A 22,135-nucleotide genomic window follows, 5' to 3' on the forward strand; every position below is an offset into this window, starting at 1 on the left:
GTTCTCTTTATCATTTTGATCTTCAGATCAATTTCCTGACCTTGAGGGAGAAGTCCCAATTCAAATGTGACAGGTTATATCTAATAATATCACCCTTGTTAGAATCAGAGTTTCTAAGTTATACCGCATTTTGTCCATTTTTAATCAAAAAGTCATTAAGCTGACCTTGAAGATCTTTGTGTACTTGAGCAAAATGTAAAGGATGAATCTACTCTATCTATATTACTCTATTCTACATCCCTACAAAGTTTATTAGAATTCAGCTAAAAGCTTTTATGCCATTGTGTTTACAGAATGATCACATATGCAAATGCTACCAAAACATTACCTCATTTCTAGTAATAACTACGAAGCTAGTTCAGGTGCTGCTGACATGTTTCTGCAGACTCCAGCAGTGATGAGGGCTCACTGTTTCACAGCAAATAATCATACAGGTTATAGTGCATCTCTTAGGTTGATTGCATGCAGGACCTGAAGAGTAATAAGCTGTCATTTGTTAATTTCATACATGTGTGATATTCTTTTACTGTTAATAGCTTTGTCTGCTTGTTAAAGCTCGGGGTTCAGCACCTGTCTTCATCACCACGCCCTGACTCATCACTCACACATGATTGGTTAACGTCTCGGAACTACTTCGTTTTATTCGTTAACCGATTGTTCGTCAACATCCAGTTTCCGTGCCAAGTCACTTCCAGTAAGACGTTGACTAATATAACATAGAAAATGTTTGCATTTTTTCAGATTATACCGATTCTTTACCGTGTAGATGTAAAACGACAATGATGAAGGAAAACTCACTTTCTCGTTTTATCCGGTAAACTGGTTCATTTTCTTTTCTTCTGAAAGTCTTAACCGGAAATTACTTGAAAAGCGACCGGAATCTCTTCCTGGTCGATGTGGACAGAAAGAAGAAATTCAGGGTGAGGTCTGTTGTTGTAGTTGCGGTAATAATGGGGAGAATTAGTGAAGATATGTCGGGAAAGTCCCGTGATTTATGTAGGACTGCGTTGTGCGGCTTATGAAGCCACTTTCACGATGCTTGAGCAGATGTGCAGCGCTGCATGAACACTGTGTTAGCCGCTAACGCTACAGACGAGTGCACCTGTGACCGGCTTCTTTGTGTCATTTAAGTCTGCGGTTATTTCCCCCATTGACTGTTAGTTAACTCAGCTTATTAAGGTAACTTTAGCAGGTTTTTTGTAACCATCCAGGGCGGCCAGCCCCGGTCACTGCTACCCGACGTGCTGTCCCAGATTGACGAAGAAGTGTGTCTCCAGAAATGCGTCTTCACTCGGTTTGCCCCTGGCTGGATGTTTGTAGATCCACATAGTCCCAAAATAGTTCCGAAAGTCCGCGATGGCGTCATCCAAAGCAAAGGTCGGAGTCACCAGTGAGACAAACTCCCTTAAAGAAAGTAAAAGCAACGCGAGCAGCTCAGCGGAAGACGCCTCACCAAATAACCGCACATACTGCCTTGATGACCTGGAGACGGTCGCCACAGTCGGTGAGTTGACCACAACATTTGATTTGTCCATGACTGTTCAGGTGTCTTATCTTAGGTTTAGACTGGGTGTTCCCAGGTGTTTGACATCAGAAAACCTTTTTAAAACTGATGAATTTTCATATTTAAAAAACATAAAGCTGGAGTCACAGCTGGACCAGGTGCTGATGGTGTGCAGAGTTTTACACAGTCTGTGCTGATTGGTTTCTGTGATCGTCACATGTTGTTCTAAGGAAGTAGAGTGAAGCTTTGCTGGAGTGTTCAGTGATTTCCTCTGTTCTCCTGTTATTGTTATTTCCTGTTCAGCGTCTGCTGTTATTGGCTAAGGTTCTCTGCTGTGAAACAATTGGATCTGTTTCCTCATTAAGAAGATCTCAGTTGGTCTGAACTGTGAGCATGCAGTGTGTCACTCTTACTCACACGTTCACTCTTCAGTGTCCAGTGTGTGGCTGTTTGGAGTCCTCGACTGTGCTGTGCTCAGGTCTGACCGAATCCTGACTTTGTTTCATTTCCATAGAAACTGTTGAAGGTTCTGGTCAGCTGAATGAATCTTCTACCGTCTCTTTATTTGTACTTTTCCCAGTAGTGTAAGTTTACTGCTGCTGCCCGTCAGCCCTCCCAGGGTACTGCCACCAAACGTTTAAGTTTAAGCTTACCTTTTATTCCATTTAAATACTCGTTGTATTGGTTGTATCAGCAGCAAAAACCACATATTCAAACGGAACAGAAACACCATTTTTACATATTTACATCATGGTCAATAGTTACCAAAGCAGAGTACAGTACAGTTATTAAAAGTAGAGTACAGATAAGTGGCAAGCCCAGGCTGTAGTGTGCAAACAGAGCAGGATACTGAAAGGTGCAGTTACAGCGCTGATGTAAACATCTGTGTTTGTTGGGAGCAGTTCTGATCGTACAGTCTGACAGCTGCAGGGAGGAAGGACCTGCAGAAACGCTCCTTCATGCATCGAGGATGCAGCAGTCTGTCACTGAAGCAGCTCTGCAGCAACATCTACATGCATGGGCTGGGAGACTCTGTCCATCAGAGATGTTATCTTCTGTCTCCCACCACCTGCACACCAGAACAGAGCTGGCCTTCCTGATGAGTTTATCCGTATAATACGGGTACCATAGGTCAGATCATTAGGTACGCTCAGACTTGATATGGTACAAAAAAGTAAGAGCCATTTAAAAAAAATATTAGAACAATATAAGCACCAGTGTCAATAACAACACATGTTGCAACATCCTGCTGCATCAGTTTATCACTTTGATTTTTGGAGTCTCTTTGAATTTAGCTTACTGTCGTTTTTTCCACATTTTTATCAAATGTGGCATCGATTTGTTATTAACACATTATCCATTGAGCAGCATCAGGACCCGCACCAGTGGGGGGTGCATGGTGGGGGTCCTGAGTTGGAATCCACCACCTGCATGTTCTGCATGCGTGTTCTACCCATGTTTGCGTGGCGTCTCTCTGGGTCATCCAGCGTCCTCTCACAGTCCAAACACATGCATTTGGCGGGGTTGGGTTGATTGATGATTGTAAGCTGCCCATGGGTGTGAATGGTTGTCTGGAGTGTGCTAGGCTCCACCCCCCATGATCGCTTGGCACCATATTTTCTTTGCTGATTGAATTGAGTTGGTGAGGAAGGCTGCTGGTGTTTCTGTGTAGTTGCTGGCACGTCCGTCCCTGCCAGGGTTGCAGCTCAGCGTCAGTCCAGGACTTACAGAGAAATATGGCACAAATAATAGTTTTATCCTTTTAATATGCAAACACTGCAAATAAGTATCTCATCCAATAATACTTCAGTCAGTATTGGACGTGTTTCATCATCACTGTGTGGAGGGTCAGCTAGTATAAATGAATGAAGGCTCATGGTTATCAATAAATATAAAGGTGTCATCTTTCAGTAACAACTTGATTTGGTGCAGGTTGAACTGAGCTTGTGCTGCAGATTTGGGATGACACCATTTATGAATTGTTATGGAAGTGAAAAGTATTCTTCTTCTTCTTCTTCTTTTTAAACATAATGTCCTATGGAATGATGCTGATGCTGATATCTGATAGGCCGATAATGTCACCTGACCCATGTGTCATCTGGGCTGTAGAGATCAAAAAGCTGCCGTGAACATGCCCAGGCAGAGGTTGGACATGTTCAGGCTGAGGACACCTCACTGCTGTACGTGATTCCACCAGAACTCAGGCAGAAACCTTCAGACTCAGAGGACTCACAGCCACAGCTGTGGGCTGGATCTAACTCTTAAGCATTTTAATCAGTATGACAAACACGTGCCACACGTTACTAGAATTCAGAAAAGCTAGAGTCAGTTACACATCCAATTTACATTTGTGTAGCTGTAACTGTTTGTAGGGATGAAATGAGAGGAGCATGTAACTGAAAGCACTTAAAGACCAGTTTACTCAAGCTCGGCGAGTTTCATGATGTCTCATAGCGATGTCACAAAAGTCCGGATGAACAGGATCAGCGTTCCTGGGCTGAGCGTGCATCAAACCCTTACGTTCACTGTTGTCGTCTCCACCCTCTCCACCCTGCCTGCACTGATCCACTCTCTTCTGCACTGCTGTGGATGTTTGCTGCATTTCACAGCTTGTTGTGTCTTTGTTGTTGTACCTGTTTGCCTCTCATGCACACGCATGTTTTCTGTTTTGCTTCTACTGACATTCATCCTTCTCTCCAGTGCATACCTCCACCTCTCAGGGTCTCATCTGCTACCTACTTTCACTGCATATCATAATGTTGTCTGATCATCATAGTCCAAGCAAACTCTCATCTGCCTCGTCTGTGAATCTGTCCATCGCCAGTCCAACGAAGGAGGGGCTCAGAGCCCCCCCGATGTCATTTCAATCCATCTGTCACTCCTGCACATGGTCACTCCACCCTGGCTTATTCTCACAATGTCCAGTCCAGCTTTCTGAGTCGTTGACTGCTATGCACTCCAAACATCAGCACCCTTAATTTGCTACAATAACTACAATCCTAATATTAGCTGCCACAGTCAGATTAAAAGCACCTGGAAATGACAGTTTATATAATAAATATCTTTACAGCTGTGATCCCTCATGGCTCGCTTGGCCCTGTTCTAAAAATCTTCTCTGATTTATTTTCTTCTTCTTCTGGTTGCACTTCTCTCTGCATGAACTGAACACATGTTTGTATCTGTGTGGTTCAAGTTGAACTCCTCATCTGCTGCCTGTGTGAGTGTCCTCCACATGTGAGTCACTCATCTGTTATGGGTCTTAAAGTTCACCTTGTTGTATATTTAGATCAAATGAAAAAGTTCCCCTGGCAGAACGATTTGAGTTAGTCACTGTTTACTGAAGGATGGAAACTGGACCGTCCATCACCTCTGCTGCCTGTTTGAATAAAGGACTGTGCAGAGGTTGAGACGATGTAATGAGTCTAACATACGCTCATGCAGCACTTTAGTAATATTAGGCTACACACAAGCCAAAGCCTAACGAGTGCTGGGCAGGTGTGCAGCAGGGGATCGCATCCATCCGCTGTTCGTGGAAGCAACGGCATCAAAATCCTATCTGCCAACTCATTTTGTCTGATGAGGGATTTGGTGGCTAAAACAGACCAGCTAAAGCTCTTTATATGTGCACTTTAATTGTCATTGAAAACATAAGACAGCTCTCTGGTGCCATTAGGCGAGTCTGCTGCTGTCACGTGCTGCGGCGGCCTTTGACCATCACTCACAGGCAACATCTACGAGCCAAACTAGAGCGATATGAGATTTGTTCATATCACGATATGTTCATTTCAGGCGATAACGATATATATCACGATATATATCACGATATATATCACGATATAAGCCAAATAACTATATTTGTAGGATTTAAATGTGCCGTTGCTCACAGTGTGAAATAATCAGCAGCTTGTTTTGATTTAAATATTTATTTCCCATAATAAGTTCAACAGGGTAGATGTACTTAAGGAACATGAGACTGTTTCAGATAAATAAAGGCAAATATTGCAAACGACACCAAAGGCAGCCGCTAAAGCGTTTAAGTTTCAAAACAGAACAAAACTACTAAATTGTCAATTCCACTTAGAAACAAAATATTAATTCTAAAAATAAATCTTAGTTTGTTTTACAGAAGAACAAAATTGACTAACTTTTGTCAACATCAAATAAACTGAGAACTAAAAGGAAATTCTCGATCTCTCCTTGTTGTACAGCTGAGCTTTTCAAACAGTGTAACAGTTACTTTAGTCTGACAGAAGCCGGATGACGAATTAGCTTCCAGTCAGAGACTGAGCATGCACCGCTTTATTGTGTTTCCAGACTTGCTTTCGGCACATTGACAGTTCGCTACTCTGTTTGTGTCAGACTTGAAACAGCAGAAATACCTTCACACTACGAACTTCTGTGGCTCTTCCGTTCAACAATCTCTCCGGCGTTGGAACCATCATCTGTTTTCTCTTCGCTAACCTTCGCTCACGCTCTCGGTTGATGTTTCTCTAGTCGGCGCTCATTTCCTCCGTTACCCGGGCGGCACGGCGGCTGGCTGCTTCCCAAACAAATACACATGTGCGGCTTGGCACTTGTGCTGTACGTAACAAGTCACGTGACGTGACGCTGCGGCTGTGATTGGTTCGGCTCTGCGCTACTTAATTTGGATTGGCTGTTCTTCTTTTTTTTTAAGAGGACAAGCGAGATGAGGTCTATCGCAATAGTTTAACTTTTCTATCGAGAAAAAGTTATTTCGCAATATATATCGTTGTCGTTGTGTCGCCCAGCTCTAAGCCAAACATGTTTGTTGATGCTGCTTTTATTTATTCATTGTAACTGCCGGTGCAGTGGGAGTGTATCCTGTTGCATACAGCACAGTTGTCTTGTCTAAGCTTCAGAAGCAAACAGGTAGATGAAGAGTTATGGATCAGTTTCAAAAGTACGTTATTGTCTGACGTCACCTGGCCTTCACTTTCATTTCACTGCTTGGTGTCTGATCACAACTGAAAAGCATCTCTGTGCTTAATAACACAACCAAGTGCCTGTGAGAACAAGTCTGCTCTTGGATGAGGGGAAGCTTGTCTAACAACATGCTAATTATGTAGTTAAGTGCACTGATGGCTTGCTAGCATTAAAGCTCTGCAGACTGGCTTTTGTTAAATGTTTTGGCTCAGCATGGAGACAACTAAAGAACACACAGCTGTGCATTTCATTCACCCACTGTTCAGAAGCAGAGCCATCCTCTCTAACCTGACTACAGACCAGCACACAAACTGCCATCTCTGACTGGACCAAATGACTCATTACAAAGACTGAGGCTGTCTCCCTAAACCAGGTCATGAAACAGGCTGATGCAGACGGTCATAATCGCTGTTAATAGGGCGTTGCAGCTGAGAGGGCTGTGTGCTCGTTTCATTCTTACACACTGACAGTCCTACAGAAGCATTTTCATTTTAAAAGACATTTTTCTAGATACGACTTGTTCACCTGACTGTGACGGTGCGCTGCTGTTTCTCTGTTGCTGTGGCAACAGGACTGAGACAAAGGTTCATTGGAGGTAAAGCTGAGGAACGAGACGGCCAGCATTTCATTAGGGAGCTGCAGCAGCGTGACTCAGAGGAGCTGTTGTATCACTCACCCGTCTCTCTGCCCATCAGCAGGAATCAAATGCCAACTGCTGCTTTGTGTTTAGGACAGTTCTGGGCTCAGGCCAGTACCTGACTACACAAACTGTCATCATGTGGCCACAGGAGGACGCGCTGCCTGCTCCTGTGGGAGCTTGGCCATTACTGCCCACTCCCACAGTTCCACTGTGACCTGACGGCGCTCGGGCTGATTGCTCATGCCCTTTCTTCCTGTCTGAACGAATCACATTATTCTGTGTTTCTTAATGTTGTTTCTCATAGCAACAAGTACAAGGAGACGTGAAAGACCCACAGCAACAATGGTGTCGTCCAATCAGATTAAGGATACTAGTCACATGTAACTGGAACAGGCATGAAAACACTCGCACAACACAACACAACTAGTTTACAGGAGCAGAGAAACTGAAACTAAAGTGTCACATGGTGCAGTGTGTGTGTGTGTGTGTGCGTGTGTCTGTGTCTGTGTGTTTGTGCGTGTGTGTCTGTGTGTGTGTGTGTGTGTGTGTGTGTGTGTGTGTGTGTGTGTGTCTGTGTGTGTGTGTGTCTGTGTGTGTGCGTGTGTCTGTGTCTGTGTGTGTGTGTGTGTGTGTCTGTGTGTGTGTGTGTGTGTCTGTGTGTGTGTGTGTGTGTGCGTGCACGTGTGTGCGTGCACGTGTGTGCGTGCACGTGTGTGCGTGTCTGTGTGTCTGCGTGTGTCTGTGTGTGCGTGTGTGTGTGTCTGTGTGTGTGTGTGTGTGTGCGTGTGTGTGTGTGTGTCAGTGTGTGTGTGCGTGTGTTTGTGTGTGTGTGTGTCAGTGTCTGTGTGTGTGTGTGCGTGTGTTTGTGTGTGTGTGCGTGTGTTTGTGTGTGTGTGTGTGTGTCTGTGTGTGTGTGCGTGCGTGTGTTTGTCTGTGTGTGTGTCTGTGTGTGTGCGTGTGTGTGTGTGCGTGTGTTTGTCTGTGTGTTTGTTTGTCTGTGTGTGTGTCCTTGTGTGTTTGTCTGTGCGTGTGTGTGTGCGTGTGTGTGTGTGTGTGTGTGTCTGTGTGTGTGTGTCAGTGTGTGTGTTTGTGTGTGCGTCTGTGTGTGTGTGTGTGTGTGTGTCTGTGTTTGTGTGCGTGTCTGTGCGTGTGTGTGTGTGTGTGTGTGTGTGTGTGTACTCCAGTAGAGCAGAAACACTGCAGTAGAGCAGTGTTTCTGCTCTACTGCAGTGTTTCTGCTTCGTGTTTCTTGACCTACTTTCTCCTGTTTCTTTAGCTGCTGTGTCGTCATGAACCAGGATGTCAGGTGTTTGGTCAGCGCAGCAACGATTGCTCCTCTTTCTCTTTCTGTGCAGCTGACAGTCTGTTTGTAATCAGACTTATTTAAAGCCTTTCGTTCTCTGTGGGTGGCACTTAAAAGGTTCAGTTAAGCATCAGCTGTGCTGATGGGAGCTCACTTCAGATCTCTTTGGCTTCATGACAGCAGCTTTGCAATCAGAATCTGGATCTAAACTGTGATGTGAAGCACATTTTGAATCTCTGCATCTTTTATCTGTTCATGTATTCATTTCTATTTGTTTTATTTCAGTTATTATTAAACGTGGTGTCGTATGAAGACTGTAAGGCAGGACAGGCAGGGAAAAAAAGAGTACTAATAAAAGGATAGAGTACAAATAGAAATGCACACCGTATCGCCAACAGCTGCTCCCAGAGCACATAAATGGGAAAATACGCAGATACTTAAATCAACAGTTTACTTGTACTGGGAGTAAGTGAGAGAGTGTTATAATAACTGTCTTTGTCACAAATGGACTTCATAATGAGGATGGGAAGCCCCAGTAATGTCCCCCAGGAGCCAGAGGCAAATTATGAACCAGGACAACCGTGCCATTCGTAGCCCCCAGGAGTACCGAAGACCTGAGGCAGCACATCTCTGCGACATCTGCAGGCCCATCCTAGCAGGAGAAGGACGGAGGCCCCAGATGGGTCCTCAGCCAAAGGGTGAGAGTCCCAGAGGACCAGAGGCAGAGAGACCAGCCACCTTGGTACTGACGTGGTACAGGTTTTCAGGGCACCTGAAAATTCCCCGGGACACCACCGAGTGTGGGGCACCCACTACCCCCACCACACAGAGTAGACTGGGGCTCATCTGCACACTGTGTCACAATACCAATCAGTTACAACAGACACGCACACTAAAGGGACGAGACAAACTGGTCTGGGTCTGAAACAAGCTGCACCCAACAACGGTTGTTCCCTCACCTGGACGCCCCAACCCTCCCAATTGGCCTAACAGCATCCACGAGGGCCCGAGGCGCAGAGTGGGCATTCTAATGTGGGTCGGCCCAAACCGCACGGCGAGTTGGCCAGGGAGGTGCAGACAGTCCCCACAGAGGGAGGGACACAGCCAGAGACCAGGCGACCCCGGGCGCTGGGATCCCAGGCCCAGCACTCGCCCCTGCTAGATGAGGCCAGCTACCCCAGAGCCCACATCCCAAGACCGTTAGGCAGCACCCACCCCACTTCTCAACCGTCTGAGGCAGATGCATAGACATCTGCAACCGCAGCTCTCCAGTCCCCAGGAGGCCACCAGTCACCCGTAGTCCCAGAGACCATCATCATCCACCTGCAAGTCAAACAGGGAAATGAGACTACACCCAACCACCCCCATTAAGTAGTGGAATTGATCAGTGGGGACCGGAGGGAGACAAATTCATCCGTCCGTGGTTTGGTGAAGAGGCAGACATTCCACCCGTTTCTGTTTTGATTGGTACAGAAGGCGTTTTTTGGTTTCCAGTTCATCAGGATACTTTTCTTTGCGATTCATAAGGAAAGGAGGAGTATAAAAGATGTATTTGCTTCCATATCTAGTTCACCTCTGTCACTGAAGTTGCACAGTTTGGGTGAGGTTGGTATGCTGTAACGAGACCATGTGGTCATAGGTCTTATCCACACGTGCTCAGGACCATATAGCATGCATATGATTCTCAGCAGAGTTGTTTTTGCAATAAGTGCACGTGTTCGACTGAGTGAGGTCCATTTGGAACGATCCGAGAAGCTTCTTCAGTTCTAAGGTCAAATGGTGGAGAGTCCCAGATATAAACCTAGTGGGAGTTTCCCCCCACAGAGGGACAAAAGGACTCTCCACCATTTGTCCTTAGAACTGAAGAAGCTTCTCGGATGAGAGGTGAAACGTCTTCAAGTAACTTAAAGAAGTCCAGACGCTTTTCTTTGCAAGCTCCTTTGACAAGTTAACAGGAAGTTAGATCGCTAGATTCCACCTAAACATTAGATGTGGGGAAAAATGGATACTGTGTAGCATGGTGATATTTTGTTTGCTAATAATGTATCGATACAGGGACAGCAGAAATCGATATTTTGTTACAAAAAAGGTTTTTGTGCTCTGACTTCAGAGCATGTTGATCCTTTTTCTGAGCAAGAATCCTGACATTCCTTCACTGTCCAAATGTGTTTAATAAACATGACAGTTTACTTATTTTAATTTAAGACATGTTTTATTTTAATGAAGTTTAAAACTTTTTTATTTAATGTAAAATTATATTTTGTTTTAATTTACTTTCAAATTCTTCAGTTGCTGAAGGGGCTGCATAGTTTTCATAAACTGCATAGTTCAGAATAGCTATAATTGTACCAGATGGTTGATTCAGTTAAGTTGGACTAGACTGTAATACAAACCGTTCAGTTTGTCAACAATCAAACTGAAATGAGAGAAAGACTGAGTGTGAGACTTTGATATTAGAGAAAATGAATATTGATAAAGTTTACCTTTATGTACAGAATCTGAATATCGCAAAATATTTTTAAAAATTGCAATAATATCGTATCGTGGGATGTGTGGTGATTCCCACCTCTACTAAACATGCTGTGCTACGCGATTGCTAGCGACACAGCTATGTTAGCATAACATTAGCACAGTGAAGCTGGAGGATGAACACTAACTTTTTTCCACTGGATAAAAGTTAACGTGAGGGATTCTGGTGGTCAGGGACAAATGCAATCATAGCAGGATGCTATACACGGGCCAAACTTCAGTCAGGAGAACAACTGAGATTATTCATCCACAATACGAGGTTAGTTATTAATATACTGCAACAACATGGGAACAGAGCAGCTGCAGAGAATTCAGCATTAATGAATCAATGTTACGGAAGTGGAGGAAGCGCAGTTTTTGGCTTTCCCCATATTTCAAAAGTGCTTCATCTCTTTGCTGTGACTGTCGCATAATTTGCAGATGATAATGGTTTTAGCTGCTGCGATGCTTTCGACCAAAACAGGCGCAGCTTGATGACATCATCAACATGCGCTATCGCGGTATAGTAAAAATCTCTATCGTTGGCCAAATTGATATCATTTATATCGCCCACCCTTAGTCAACAGTGGTGAGGAAAAGTAACACGTCATAAGCGTATAGGCTTACCTTCTGTCTTCAGTTTGAACTTTGATAGCTACATTTGGTCAGATTGCTGCTAATGGTGAATCCATTTAGTTCCAGTAGAGTTATATTGTTAAGAAGTTCTGCAGTGTCAGCATCAGAGGGATTAATCTGTGATGAGTGTAAAGCTGCATAAAGGTCTTTAAAATGTTTGTTTCCTGCTGTACTGAGCGCGTCAATTCCTGGATTAAATCTAGGTTGAAGTCTCCTCCTATTATGAGTCGTGTCAGTGATCAGAAAGGGAAGGAAAGAAGGAAGGAAAGAAGGAGGGGTCATCAACATTTGGACCATATATACAAACTTCATACATTAAGTATTATAAATCTTCTGGATCTGTAAGTGTTGCTTACAGTGAAGGTTTCTCCTCACAAAGGGCAGCGAACAGCCAGAGAACGCCCTCAAACAAGCTGAGTTGTGCAGATTGATTAAAGAAAAGGGTTCGGCTTGTAGTGAAGGAAAAAAGGGTCGTACCAAATATTGACTTTGAAGCTAGAATTGTACAAATACTGCATTTTCCTTATATGTTTACAAGTATGCAGAGGTTTCTATAAATCATTGTGCATTTTTCCTGACACAATGTAAAACATCTAAACAAATGAAGGGTGTAAAGACTCTACACTACAGACTTGCTGGTGTGCTCCTGCGTACTATTAGAAACATTAAACAAGAACTAAGACGCACATATAACCTGCTCACCTACAGCTGAAAACATCCAAACACGCTGGGAAGAGCAGCTGACTGAGCAGAGCCGAGCCTGGCTGAGCCGAGCCTGGCTGAGCCGAGCCTGGCTGAGCCGAGCCTGGCTGAGCCGAGCCTGGCTGAGCCGAGCCTGTGCTGCCTGGCACCAGGACGGCCTGGGTTTCAGGCTGATGATTACTCCTTGATAAACAATCCTTTGTCACGGTCAGGTTCCCCGGTGTGACCCCCTTCTTCTCCCTGTTTCTCCCCCTTCAGGCACGGGGACGTTTGGACGAGTCTTCCTGGTCAAGGACAAACAGAGCAGGGCCTTCTTTGCCCTGAAGCAGATGAAGATCCCTGACGTGATCCGACTGAAGCAGGAGCAGCACGTCCACAACGAGAAGGAGGTGCTGAGCGAGGTCAACCACGCCTTCCTCATCAGACTGTGAGTGCTCTTCAGTCTCATCTGCAAACATGGGGGCTCGTAGTCCAGTTGTAAATATGATTGATCTATCTCTAATAATCAGCTGATCAGCTGTGCACCACAGGCCTTCAAGCTGCTGTAGTTAAACCGTTACTCCAAAAGCATCTGTAGACCCAGCAGTCTTAGCTAATTATAGGCCAATCTCCAACCTTCCTTTATATCAAACATCCTTGAAAGAGCAGTTCACACACTGAGGTTAATTATGGAGTTCCTCAGGGTTCAGTGCGAGGCCCAGGTCGGTTTACATTTACATGCTTCGTTACAGACAGTGTAGAGCAGCGGTCTCCAACCTTTTTTGCGCCATGGACCGGTTTATGCCCGACAATATTTTCACGGACCGGCCTTTAAGGTGTCGCGGATAAATACAACAAAATAAAACTAGTACCGGTACAGAAAAAAAGAAGATTTATTCATAACACACGTGAAAAGACCCAGGAAAACCGAGTAAACGATAAAAACGATAACAAAATAATGCTGAAAACCGATAAAAACCCTGAAAACTATACATTTCACACCTGAGCCTCAACTCTCGCGGCCCGGTACCAAACGACTCACGGACCGGTAATGGTCCGAGGCCCGGGGGTTGGGGACCGCTGGTGTAGAAAGAGAGGCCATGTTTCTGTCACGTTCTCTTTGCTGGCTTCCTGTTAAATCAGAATTGAATTTAAATTCCTTCACAAACAGGGTCATGGTCGCTTTGAGGTGATTGATGAACCCATATAAATGAAATAAAATTGAATATTTCTCAGTTCTGATGTGTTTTGGTGTGAATAATCATCCAAACCATCATCAGAAAACACGTTTATTCTTTAGCGTGTAACATGGCAGCGCTGTGTTTCTGTGCTACATAAAGGACAGAAACTGTGAAAGCAAGACTAGAGCTGAAGCGTATGTGAGGGTCAGAGAGGCGGCAGCACTTATGGTTCACTCTGGAGCCTCCTCCGTCTTCATCAGTGACGGAGCTTTTTTGTCCTTATTCATCTGAAGTGCCCCTCCAGCTGAAACGCTTCCTGCACGCCTGTCCAAACACCGCCGGGAGATAAAAGAGCCGGAGAATGATGCAGCTTCTCATCTGATGTGATCCTCTCCACTTATTCAGACAGCACTAACAGTTTCACCCTGCGGTGAACTTGTAGAGACGTTCAGTGACGATCAAAGCTAATGTAAGCCTGAGCTAACAGCGCGTTTGACCCTGCTGTCTGTTATGTGGCAGGTTCTGGACTCACCACGATGAGCGTTTTCTCTATATGCTCATGGACTACGTGCCGGGCGGCGAGCTCTTCAGCTACTTACGGAGCCGCGGGCGCTTCAGCAACGGCACGGGCCTTTTCTATACCTCTGAGATCGTTTGTGCCATCGAGTACCTCCACTCCAAAGAAATTGTGTATCGAGACCTGAAGCCTGAGAACATCTTGCTGGACAGCGAAGGACACATCCGTCTGACCGACTTTGGCTTCGCCAAGAAGCTCACGGACAGGTAAGAACTGTTTGTGTGCTCACGGGTATTTGTTTGTGAGTAAGAACCAGGGTTTTAATAGTTTTGCAATTTTCATTAGTTTTTATTTTTATTTAGTTTTGACTTCAGATTTTCAATTTTATATCAGTTTTAATTAGTTTTTACCAATTGTTTGCTAGTTTAGTTTTTATTTTTTGAAAATCCTTAGTTTCAGTTTAGTTTTGATTAGTTTCAGTTATAGTTTTAGTTGTGTTTGCAATAATTAAGTGTAACAAAATCCCAGTTTCATCATATCAGTCATTCTGCTCATCCTTGGGTATGTTGCTATTCCAGCTACCATACTGCACCCTGGACAGGTCGCCTGTCTGTCGCAGGGCTAACACGCAGAGACAGACAACTCACATTCCCACCTATGGGTTCTTTAAATAAATAAAGGCAGATGAACAACCATTGATACCAGGCAACTATAAAACGTATATCTTGGCCCCAATGAGACTATTAACTCTTGCAGCACCGGGTGTTCGTAATTTTGGTTCAAGTGAATTGATAAACTTTTTGAAGGTAATTGACTCACACAGTTGTGTAGATATCCCCGTCCTGTTGTCTCGGGATGCATCACGCTGCCTTGCCTGGGGTTAGCTTCTGTTTCTGGGGATGAGGGTTGAGTGTGCTCCCTTACCTTCTCAAGCTAAGCTAGGTTAGCCTTCTTGTGTGAGCTTTTCAAGTGCACTTTAAGGTTTGTGGGATTTTTCCCCTTTAGAAATGTCCCTCATAATTAGTCTGTTTCCACTACAAGACACTTGCTTTATCCAAAACACAGTCATATTCAAAGTAATCCCAAATTGGACTCTGGCTCCCGACTTTTCCTGACATGATTCTGCGCGTGGACGGAGCAGCAACACAGACGACTCGACTAACGTGCTGCCACCTGCTGGCATAATGAGACACAGCAAGAAAAAAATCTGGAAACTAAACTTCATTTTCACCCTTGACTCTTGTATGACACGCACACATCAATGAAAACTAAACACATTTTTGATATAAATTCAGTTAATTTTAGTTAGTTTTGTGAACACTCATTATAGTTTTAGTTTTCCTTTTTTTGTTTTTATTTTTATTTCCGTTAACGAAAATGTTTTTTCACTTCTAGTTTTCGTTATTTCGTTAGTTTTCGTTAACGATAATAACCTTGCACGGGATATTTGTTTGGGAGTAAGAAGTAAATGCAGAAGAAAGATTTAAGGTAACGAATGCGTGTTGTTAAGACACTAGTTGCTGGGGACGACGCAGAGCTGTCCTTGGAATAAAGATGTTTTGCAATAAAATAGCTTCTTGTGGATTTCGTTCAACGAGCCTTTTGTAGCGTTCAGTTGCACGAGTCCATCATGAGCCGCAGCCTCAGCCACGATGCCTGTTGGTCATCACGTAATGAACGCTGGTCGTGGATGTTGGAGACGAGTACCTGAGGTGTAACTTGAAAGGGCAGAAATGATTGAGTGTATCATTCTGTGTAGCTCACCCACGACTCCATCCTCCGATTGCTCTTGAAGGCGTCCCACTGCAGAAAAGTAGCCTCTGTGATTGGTGGAGAAAATAGATGATTGCTGGTCAGAGCTGAAAGGAATTTGGAGAAGTCTCTGAAATGATCTGATGACAGATGACAAATGATATCATGCGTTTATGTAAACAAAGCCAGGAGCAACAAAGCAGCTGATTCTAAGCAGACGAGCTCATAAACTGTTCAGTTGAAGGCATCGTCTGATCAGGCAGACGTGTCCTTCAACACGTTCGCCTGTTTGTAGTAAAACATTTAGTAGCTGCAAGATGTGTTGAACATTATGTTCATCTTTTTACGCTAATAATACGTTATTGTCTAATAAGCTTGTTGCGTTTTCTAATGCAATCATGTTTCTGTCACATCAGAACTTGTTTTCATGTCAGCCGTCAAAGGCTCATGAAGTGGTCAGGTGGTGTGAATTAGAGGTGGGAATCACCACACATCCCACGATACGATATTATTGCAATTTTTAAAAACATTTTGCGATATTCAGATTCTGTACATAAAGGTAAACTTTATCAATATTCATTTTCTCTAATATCAAAGTCTCACACTCAGTCTTTCTCTCATTTCAGTTTGATTGTTGACAAACTGAACGGTTTGTATTACAGTCTAGTCCAACTTAACTGAATCAACCATCTGGTACAATTATAGCTATTCTGAACTATGCAGTTTATGAAAACTATGCAGCCCCTTCAGCAACTGAAGAATTTGAAAGTAAATTAAAACAAAATATAATTTTACATTAAATAAAAAAGTTTTAAACTTAATTAAAATAAAACATGTCTTAAATTAAAATAAGTAAACTGTCATGTTTATTAAACACATTTGGACAGTGAAGGAATGTCAGGATTCTTGCTCAGAAAAAGGATCAACATGCTCTGAAGTCAGAGCACAAAAACCTTTTTGTAACAAAGTATCGATTTCTGCTGTCCCTGTATCCATACATTATTAGCAAACAAAATATCACCATGCTACACAGTATCCATTTTTTCCCCACCCCTAGTGTGAATCCACCAACTGGAGAACACCACAGGTCGCATTAAAGCTCTCTGACGAGATCTATGACCTTGAGATCGGAGGTCAAGTTTTCTGAAAATCTTACAAACGCAATAACCTGAAAACGAGGCGTCGTGGGATTTTTGAGAGCACAGAGGTGTGAGGCTGAGGGCGTCCACGGACTGGCTTCAGTACTTTTAATAAACCATGAAAGAAGCAACTTCCTGTTCCACATTAATGTGTCCAAGTTTTAATGTACAGACTTTATTCGCTGTGTTTTGATCAGCATCATGTGATGCACACATGCTTCCCCTCGTCTCACTGTGCCCACAGGCTAAACGTAGAGGTCAGACCTGAGCTGACCTTTGGTTGAAGCCTCAAATATCAGGTTCAGTTTGTGAGAATCAACCTTTATTATAATTTACAAGCGTTTAATGGAAACTCTACATCTGCCTCAGCTCCTTCTGCTGCACATAAAACAGAAAGTGTAACAACTTCTTTATAAAGAGACGCCTCTGTAATTCATAAAGATAACGATGTGAGAACAAACGTCCTCTTGATTGCAGATGACATCAGTGCTCTGCCCACATGGCTCACGGAGCTGCATCTGTACCCGGTTCTGCATTGTGAGGATTCAGGTTGCACTTCATGAAGTTTACAGTGAAGTTTGTTCTCCTCAGAGTGTTTTGTGCGAACACATTTGAATGGTTACTGTTGCCATTTGTGTGTTTATGTAACTACTGTGGGATCCATTGATGGGACGTGTGCACAGTAACAGCATCTGCTGTCATTTGGTGACATTATTTTTTAAATGATCCAATCAAATAGAGCATGTTGGATGTTGTTGATTGAAGCGCGGAGTTTTGGAGTGAATGTGATTGGATACATTTGGCATTTTGTATTTTTGCTGCATAAATTCAGTCTTTCTGTAGCTGTTTGCCTGAGAAACAAGCGTCGGTCAGGAGCTCTGCAACAAACAGCTTTGTCTTTTTATTTAGGACTGTTTGAACTGTTTGTGCTGGATTGTGCACACGGTGCACGTCCACTGTCACGGCTTTAGCTGGAATTTAAAAGACGCACGAAAGCGTTCACAGGGGAGAGTTCAGAGAGGCAGCTTGATGGCTTTTCACTCACTGACTGAGGACAGCAGGTAAAAGCACTTTGGCTTGGGCTCTCAGGCTCATGCTGCTCACTGGATGGTTGGATTGTTTTGAGTCTGATTGGCCAGTTAGCTCACAGAGAGCTTCGTGTTCCTGTGAGATGGAGGAAATGTTTCACTGCAGGAGAAACTGTCCTTTATTCTGGATTAGATATACAGTGGTGGAGAGTGTAGAAGATGCAGAGTGAGGGAGAGATGGCTTTATATCTGCACTGCGGTCTCAGTTGCTCTCTGCATTTTGCCCAGAGCTGTACGTGTAAACATAATGGTGTAAGATTGCATTTCCCCAGATGGAGCAGAGCAGACGGACAGCAGATACCTTTCTGATGTGCAAGTGACCCTCTTATATAAATGGAGGGCAGCAGAATTGCCTGGAATAGGAAGACAACTGCCTGATTGCCACGAGCTTTGTTGTTCTCAGGTTGTGATAAAGCACAGAGCTGCCCGCGTCTCCACAGTGCCCCCTGCTGGCAGCTCATCAGCACACTCAAACGTGACAACACAAAACTGAAGAGAGCATCTCTCCATATCATCGTGGACACACTTATGTCCATCCTGCTCCCCACGTATGATTCCACCGACAGCAGCGGCCTCCTCATCCTCCGCCGGGGCGACGTGATTTCCATACAAATTACTGTTGTCATGGTAACTGGTTGAAAGAGGTCATTACCTAGGTGATATTGGTGACAAATGATGAAAGGCTGGCACTGGACCAAGTGCTCTTCAACAAAGGACAAGTAGCTTTGACAGAGGTGTGTGTGCGTGTGTGTGTGTGTGTGTGTGTGTGTGTGTGTGTGGCACATGCAGAGTGTCAATCAGCTAGCCAGCAGCATGCACAGCCACATGTGAGTAACCTGCTGTAGACGTCCATCACAGGCGAGTGCCTGCGTTTCCTCACAGCACCTCTAAAAGCAGCAGCAGTGATGATGATGATGATGATGTATGTCAGTCTTATCTTCTGTCCTCTAATGTGTTGGAGGATGAAAACGTGTTGTTGATGTGGTGATGTTGCAGTGCGCTCACACACTGGCGTGGCTGCGTTGTCAGTAATCGACTAAAGAAGACTTTGGTTGCCGTGGCAGGAAGATGATGCACATAAAAACACGCTTCACTGAAATATGCAGGAGCGATGTTGTGACTAAGAGCGTCGGCTTGTTTTCTTCGTTCCATTAGTCTGCTGCTGTGTCACCAGCTGGCAGCAGAGCAGCTGATGATATTAGTTTAGTTAAAGATTTGTGTTCCTGTTGTGCGCTTCATGGTTACAGCACAGCTTCAGATCCAGGTGAGAGCAAAGTGTGAGTCTGTGTCCAGCAGCAGCTGAATATTGTTCTGAACACAGATCAGTTTAAGCCTTTTATTGGTCTGTAAATTCTGGTTTTACTTTATTGAACTTTAGGGTGAACGAGGAGGACAGAGAGGGAGAGACAATTAAACATGTAGACATGTAGCAGCAGTTATAAATGCTTCTGTTGCCCATATTCACTGATGATTTTCTCCCAGTGTCCAGGTGGGTTCTCTCCGGGTTACTGCGACTTCCTGCCACAGTCTAAACACATGCAGGTGGTGTGTGTCTGTGTTAGTCTGCCAACCTGTCCAGGGTGTGTCCACCTCTCGGTCGGTACGTGCATTTAATGGAAGCTTTGTAGCATTTGACAGGACGGCTGTCTCTCTAAACATGGCTGCACTATATTAATGTGACAGTCGATAAATCTGTTCTCCACTCTCCGATCTGGAACATGTGAGTCTGCACAATACCAGGAGAGTTTGTATGAATCTAAAGCAGCTCTCAGCAGTGTGCTTGTTGTTCAGCTGTATGGAGTGTCAGGATGATCTTCAAGGCTCCTCTAAGTATCGGATCCTTTGGTGACGTCTTTCTATGTGGAGAGACTGAAACGATGTTGTGCATGTTTATTCTTTCACCTCACAAATTGTCATTTCACTTATTTTGAAAAGTTCTGGTCGACATGATTGAGGTTTGTCTCAGATTGTGTCCACCCTGGAACGGGCGTAAGTTGTTCTGAGGGTAACATCGTAGTGTGTATCCACCTGAATGAGGTTTTGAGTTGACTAAGAGCAGCATACTGCATCAAGTGTAAGGCACAGACACCATGACTGGGAGCTGAGCATCTCTAAAGCTGCTCCTGCTTCCTGTTATTGTTCAAACCTCCTTCATTTGTTGTTCAGTATTTGATTTCACTGCCCGCCTAAGACCAAAATCTCATCTCCCGATATCAGACGTCTATCGTCCGATAACGATATAAATCACAAAAATGTAACATTTTCTGTAAATTCTGTGAATCAGCTCGACTTGTGTGAAGTGTTTCCAGCTGAGCGTCGTGTAGCTGGAGTCGAGTGTTTTAACCCAGCGGTCTCCAACCTTTTTTGCGCCACGGACCGGTTTATGCCCGACAATATTTTCACGGACCGGCCTTTAAGGTGTTGCGGATAAATACAACAAAATAAAACTAGTACTGAAAAAAAGAAGATTTATTCATAACACACGTGAAAAGACCCAGGAAAACCGAGTAAACGATAAAAACGATAACAAAATAACGCTGAAAACCGATTAAAAACCCTGAAAACTATACATTTCACACCTGAGCCTCAACTCTCGCGGCCCGGTACCAAACGACTCACGGACCGGTACCAAACGACTCACGGACCGGTACCAAACGACTCACGGACCGGTACCGGTGCGAGGCCCGGGGGTTGGGGACCGCTGTTTTAACTGATGCATGAAACAATACATTTTTAGACATAAGTTGTAACGGCGCCGTTTTCTTTGTGAGTATTTATTACACGGCGTTCTTTTTTTCTTTTTTACTTCTCATCTGTAAATAATCTGCTCTTTCACGTGATTCAGTTTATTTTGAAAAGTCTCAACAGGATCTTGAGCTTTATTGTGAAAGGTTTATGTGGAACATAAACAAGCGGACACGCGATGCTGTTACCGTCGTTGTTGTCGCATAAAAACAGGCGCTTGTCCGTCTGTAGTGTGGTTATATTAAATATAAGAGAAAGAGAGAACTTTAAGAAATTAATAATAACTACAGTGACATCAAAACATGAACAAATATTGCTGTAAACAGTTTATTTTGCGACACCACGAAACAAACGATAGCGTAAAATGAAACAATAGACATTTTTATATCGTCATCGATATATATGGTTATATCGAACAGCCCTATGCCCCGCCCACATCGATCATTACTCGTCCCACGTCCACACTGAGGCCCCACATCGTCATGGTAATACTGAGTGCAGATCACTTTAGCAGTGGAGCGTAAAGATTACAAGAAGAAATGATAATGGGAATCATAGAGCTGTGTTTGTGTTTGCAACTGTGGACAAACTGCAGGAGCATCGTGGTGACACAAACACAGATGAGAAGGATGTTAGAATCACCTGAAATCATCATGAAAAGGCTCACGTTGGTCTTCTGTGGCCAGTTCAGCCACTGAATGAATCAATAACATCATCTATGATGTAAACATGAACCATTTCACACCAAAGGTGCTCGTACTCTGGGAGTTATATGGAAAGAATCAATAACTTTGACAGAATGAAAATGAAACCTGTCATTCATGATAACACAGCTGTCACACGAGTCGGTTTGGATTGAGGAAGCAGGAGATGTTATAAATATTTGATGTGCTCTCTGCAATCAGGACCTGGACTCTGTGCGGGACTCCTGAGTATCTGGCTCCTGAAGTCATCCAAAGCAAAGGTCACGGCCGGGCCGTGGACTGGTGGGCTCTGGGCATCCTCATCTTTGAGATGCTGGCTGGGTAAGTGGTGCAGTCCAAACATCTCTACACCTGCTGCGAACACCAGAGGGCGCTCTCCTCCATTAGACCGACTGGGGTAAATCTGCACTCGTTCACTTTGTAAAAGGCAGTCAGTGTCGAACCTGTTTGACCTTTGACCTCCTAGGACCTGCGTCCACATATGTGGACATCACATTTTGGGTTATTTAGACCAAAACACTCAATTTTGCTCCACAAAGGCCCGATGTCCACTGACGAGGACGTTATGCTGCTACTGTTCCATCAACATTATAAACACATCCTCACATGTGGCTCTGATTCTTCTTAGGAACAAAAATTAGGTTTTTACATTCATCAGGACCCAATCAGCCCAAATATCAGAGAGATTAAACATGCTGCTGTGGAAGAGGTCGGGTGTTAGGAGGTTAAAGTCCGGCTGTTATGTGGAGGGAGACGTGCTGAAATCTGCAGTCTGACGGCTCAGAGAAATATC

At 44.1% G+C, this 22,135-nt stretch overlaps 1 protein-coding gene across 1 annotated transcript in view; it reads left to right on the forward strand.

Annotated features, from left to right (window-relative positions):
• Positions 1 to 742: 742 nt before the first annotated feature.
• The window catches only part of prkx (protein kinase X-linked), a 40,476-nt gene continuing 19,083 nt past the window's right edge, over positions 743 to 22,135 (forward strand). Inside the window, exons 1-5 of the mRNA XM_085151430.1 lie at positions 743 to 920; positions 1,212 to 1,504; positions 12,496 to 12,664; positions 13,917 to 14,180; positions 21,544 to 21,663. Coding sequence (XP_085007556.1) covers positions 1,357 to 1,504; positions 12,496 to 12,664; positions 13,917 to 14,180; positions 21,544 to 21,663 — 701 coding nt within the window. The 5' untranslated portion in view covers positions 743 to 920; positions 1,212 to 1,356. The remainder of the gene's footprint in view (positions 921 to 1,211; positions 1,505 to 12,495; positions 12,665 to 13,916; positions 14,181 to 21,543; positions 21,664 to 22,135) is intronic.

The sequence above is a fragment of the Neolamprologus multifasciatus genome, chromosome 23 (assembly GCF_963576455.1).
Source record: "Neolamprologus multifasciatus chromosome 23, fNeoMul1.2, whole genome shotgun sequence".
Classification (NCBI taxonomy): domain Eukaryota; kingdom Metazoa; phylum Chordata; class Actinopteri; order Cichliformes; family Cichlidae; genus Neolamprologus; species Neolamprologus multifasciatus.